Source organism: Vitis vinifera, chromosome 12 (genome assembly GCF_030704535.1).
Source record: "Vitis vinifera cultivar Pinot Noir 40024 chromosome 12, ASM3070453v1".
Taxonomy (NCBI): Eukaryota; Viridiplantae; Streptophyta; class Magnoliopsida; order Vitales; family Vitaceae; genus Vitis; species Vitis vinifera.
Genome location: NC_081816.1, coordinates 14,100,284 through 14,105,181, shown reverse-complemented (window position 1 = coordinate 14,105,181; position 4,898 = coordinate 14,100,284). Strand labels below are relative to the sequence as shown.

Here is a 4,898-nt window from a genome sequence, read left to right as displayed (position 1 = left end):
AGTTGAGGCACAAATACCTCTATTAAGAAAAGATTGTCGCCGTTAGAACTTATAATTCAATAATAAGCCTTTGGAATTTAATTTTTATTCTCAGTCAAACAAAGACTCACAGCCTTTAATCAACCCAATGTTGAATTTTAATGGATTGAGGTAAAACATTGCTCTTGAATCAAAAGAGATAAAACTCTAATCTATAGATATGAGATAAGAGATAAGAGATCAGAGCAGTTGTTCCACAGAAGCCAACCCTTGACCAGGCATTTTAAGCCAGCCAACCCAACAAAAACTTGTTTTTAAATAAATTAAAAACAGCAGAATATTAAGTTCAAATTAAACTCAATTAAACTTGGGTATTGATAATTTGCTTGTCTACACTGAGAAACCATGCATTTTTACCACCTCTACAACACACAGGAAGACAGGGAGAAATTTCAAAATGGAAACTTCATTTGGATTTCAAAATTTTGATTTGAACAAATTGGGGCCAAATGACATATGTTTGAGAATTTGCTTTAACTCTCTCAACTTATTGTAGTTCGATTTCCATCTTGATCTTTACCCTTTTCATTTGAAGACCAGCATTTTTCTGCTGGAAGAGTATTCAAATCCTCACATTCAAGGAGTGTTTCAAGTTTCCCACATGAAGCACATGCAGTCCTAAGGCAACTTTTCGGGTTCCAAGCTCATCAACAATGCTCAAATCCTTGCAAACATCCACCTTGAACCTCACCAGGGCTTTAGCTTTTGCAGTCACAAAGACTTTCTCAAAGCCCAGTAAGTGCTTCTGGGGTGAGTTGTGTACTGATGGGGGAGAAGAAAATAAGAAAACCGTATGACTTCCGCTTATGTTTCCCGCATTATTGACTCTTAGATGGATATCAAAGACTAAATTCTGGCAACTTTCCTGCACAGCGTCCACAGACTTGCATTTTGATGAGTGACAACTGTGACCCTCCTCTATGGGGATGGAGACTGATTTAGGTGCTTGAACAAGGTGGTGGTTGAACTGGGTGTAGCTTAGTCCATCTCCAAATGTGTAAATGGTTTCCCCAGTGTAAAACCGGTAAGTCCGACCAGGATAGCCACTGGCAGGATCTGGTCTCATATTCATATTTGTCATCGGAACCTTGTCTACATACGACTGAGGATACCATGTCATGGGTAGCCTTCCACCTGAAAGATAATGATTCATGGTTATAAGACTTATACCAAAATGAAAAATGTCTGATAAGTTGAAAACTAATCCAAGGAGAGATGGACTTACTTGGATTGTAAAAACCAAAGATCACATCTGCTATGGCAGCTCCACCAGCTTCACCAGGGTAACCGACCCACAGGATGCTTGTAATTTTGTCATCATTTTTAGCAAATGATATATCGAATCCCCCTCCAGACATTACAACAAGAATCACGTTTCCTTTGGATGCCTTGGCAACTTCTGTTATCAAAAGTGGCTGCTGTCCTGGAAGCTGAATGTTGACCCTGTCACGGCCCTCCGCCTCTATAGATTGATCAATACCGACTATAAGAACCGTGGCATCTGCTGCTGCTGCTATTTTCTTAGCTTCGTCTATTTGTGCAGTGCCACATGCCACATTGGAGCATCCCGGCAAATACGTAGTTGCAACCAAGGCCGTTAGGCCCTGCAAAGGGGTTGTATATTTACATGGGGTGCCTGCAAAACTTTCCAATAATATCAGCAAAAGTAACAATACTTGAATCATTTGGCCACATGGCTAGTTGAGGAGAATGCAGAGATACATAGTGAGATTGCACTAATCATTGAATACCTTCATAGTTTCCGATCATTGTTTTGGTGACATTGGCATTGGGTCCTATTACTGCCAAGGTTTTGATGGCAGTGGGAGACAGAGGTAGGGATCCTTTGCTATTCTTAAGTAACACGATCCCTTGCCTGGCAGCTTCCCGAGCCAGCTCTTGGTGCTCTGATGTGCACACATCTTTTGGACCAAGCTTCCCATAAATTGCCTTACTCGGGTTGCCATCAAAGAAGCCAAGTCGCATCAGTGTAGCAAAATTGTTGGAGACAGCTTTATCAACTGCAGACTCATCCACAAGTCCACCTTTCACTGCAGCTTCAGTGTGTTGGCCAAGGAAAGATCCACAGTTGAGGTCCAACCCTGTTGCATTACAGCAACAACACAAACCCCTTTAGCAACTAACCACTAAGCATTTCTATTTGCATAAATCAAACTATTTAGTATTGTTCAGAGTCAAGAATTATGCTGTATTAATGTACACGAAGCCATAAATTTAAAGATGTAAGCAGTGAAGTCACCTGCCAATATAGCCTTGGCTGCAGCCTCCTCAGGTGTCTTGGTGTAGTGTTGAGAATTGTAGAACACATCTACTGAATCACAATCCGAAACTATGTATCTGCAGCAGCCCAAGATTCATGTAAATATAACAGAGCATTAGCTCAGCCAAACTGTAAATGGTATTTATAGATTAGGTAGAACTCATAATACCCATTTAGTTTCCATTCGCCTCGGACAATCCCTGAGAGGAGATCAGGATCAGCACAAGCTGGCTTCCCATTAACTTGGTTGTAAGAACACATAACACTGGCAACATTCCCATCAATAACACAGCTTTTGAATGGGGGTTGAAATGTATCATCCATATCTTGCTTTGTCACCTAACTCACCCAACAGAATATGCAAGAGTGTTGGTAGTACAAAACAGAAATATTAGTGTAATGGAACATACTTCAAACGAAAATTACCACTGCATTGAAGTGGAAGCGATCAACTCCTTTCCAATTATCCAAATCATAGGCAGTATAGTGTTTGCAGCAAGCAGCAACCTTAAGCCGGTCAGGGCTACCATCATCGCTTTGTTGCAGGCCTCTGACATAACCTGATGCATACTTGCTTGAAAGCAGTGGGTCCTCTCCTGGAGTCTCCTGGCCTCTTCCCCATCTGGGGTCTCGGAATATGTTGACGTTTGGGGACCAAAATGTCAACCCTGCTAATCCAACATTGTACATTGCTCTGGCTTCAGTGGAAACCGCCTGCTCATGACCACTGATATCATCTTTCAAGCCATTAAACAGATAAAAATTAGCTGTAATTAACTTGAAATGATCTGGGTATTAGATTTTCCAGCGCATTATACAGTACAGCATCCCATTAATGTTGGGAAATTGTCTACTTCATACGTTTTGAAAATGAAGCTGGAAGTCATCCACAAAAGTCCTGTTGCAGGTGGAAGTTTTCAGGTAAATTTAAAATTCCACCTACTTCCTGTGACCAACCATTAAAAGATGATATACATCTCTGGAGTAGCAAATTGCCTGGAAACGGCAGAAATACATAACTTCAAGCCCAATAACTATGGCTTCAGCTACTACATCTAAACAATTATTTCAATCAATTTGACAAAAATCCTCAGATTTTTTTCTTATTTGATACTCTGTTACACTAGTGAATCAAATTTAAGATACAGGGTGAACAGAGCAAAACCACAATCCAAGTCCTTAAGACAGCAATAATAGCATAAGCATCATCGAAATCCTCAAACAACAAAGATAGTCAAAATCTAATCCAAAAAGTTCCCAATTGGCCGAGCCAAGAATCATCATGTAAAAAGCTTATCCGAATAGAACCCATTAACCATAAAGCAATGAATAAAGAACACAAAATGTGGTAGCCACTTGATGTAGTAATGTCTATGGTACAAAGACATGGATCAAATCCAAGACTAGACCTCCTTGTCTTGTTCATGTCATCAAGGGCTCATTTTTTTCTAAAGATAGAAACAGAACTGAATCTATAGTATACCTTTCTCAACCTCATAAATTTACCAACAATCTTTGTCCCCCACCAAAAAAAAAAACCCCCAAAATGCAAATATAAATCCACCCCATTACTGAATCCAATTGTGGAAGCAAGCAAATGTGCTTATATGCAATTTATATGATCAAAAACCCATATCCGAAATCAAGTTTTTGAATCAAAAACTCATCATCTGGAAGATCAAACATTAGAGAGAAACACTTGTAAAGGTTACCTTTCCAATGGCTTCAAAGAGAGAGGCATTGAAAGAGGCCGCAGTGAGAATAACCTGAGGAAAGCTGGTGGCTCCAGGGACGACACTGTTGAAATGTGTCCCTGGACCCACATAAGAAACTCCATGTAAAGCCTCAGACCACCACTCATACTTGGGAATCCCAAGCCTGCTCACACTGGCAGCACTGTTCACCAAGAACCCAATCTTCTCCTCCAATGTCAGCCTCTTCACCAAATCTGCGACCCTTGCGGCCGTCTCCAATGAAGTGTTGCAGAACCCAAACTGCCCCAACGTGGGATTGTTCTCAACATCACAGGCAAAAACAGGGGAAGACTGGGCCAAAACCCACTTAGGGCTCGACAAAAAATGAGAGAAGCAAGAAAGAAAGCATAGGAAAACAGTGACCTTCGGTGCACTGTTGATTACAGAAGCCATTGGAGAATTACACAAAGCTTCTGTTGAATGTAGTTTCAGTAGTAAGAGTCAGTTTCTCTTATAATAAATTGGGTTTTAAACACATGTTGTTTTTTAGCAGCCCGTGATGGATAATGGGAGGGAGACACTGAAACTCCATTGAATGCGGTTGTTTGGCTGACCAGAAAGAAAGAGAATCTAGCCGCAGCAGTTTGTAAATCATATAAGAGCCCGTGAATGATCAATTTTATTTCTTTAATTAATTAATTAATTAACTAAGTTTTTTTTTTTTTCTTTTTCAGGGTACTGTATTGTATGGAGAAGCCTTTTTTGTTTGTTTGGAAGCTCTGTTTGGTTGGAGCATGCACATATACTCACTGTCGTATACACTGTTTTTTTGGATCTTACCATTACTCACGTGTGAGCTACAATGGCTAACATTTCGGCTTCAT

General features: G+C 40.3%; 1 protein-coding gene across 1 annotated transcript; it reads right to left on the bottom strand.

Annotated features, from left to right (window-relative positions):
• Window positions 1-322: 322 nt before the first annotated feature.
• Window positions 323-4,665, bottom strand: LOC100262089 (beta-xylosidase/alpha-L-arabinofuranosidase 2). The gene is made up of 7 exons (XM_002264147.5): window positions 4,033-4,665; window positions 2,747-3,034; window positions 2,490-2,659; window positions 2,300-2,397; window positions 1,791-2,141; window positions 1,265-1,675; window positions 323-1,173 (listed from the first exon to the last, which is right to left on the bottom strand). The coding sequence occupies exons 1-7, from the start codon at window positions 4,465-4,467 to the stop codon at window positions 602-604; spliced, it is 2,325 nt and encodes a 774-aa protein (XP_002264183.2). The 5' UTR covers window positions 4,468-4,665; the 3' UTR covers window positions 323-601.
• Between the last annotated feature and the right edge of the window lie 233 nt (window positions 4,666-4,898).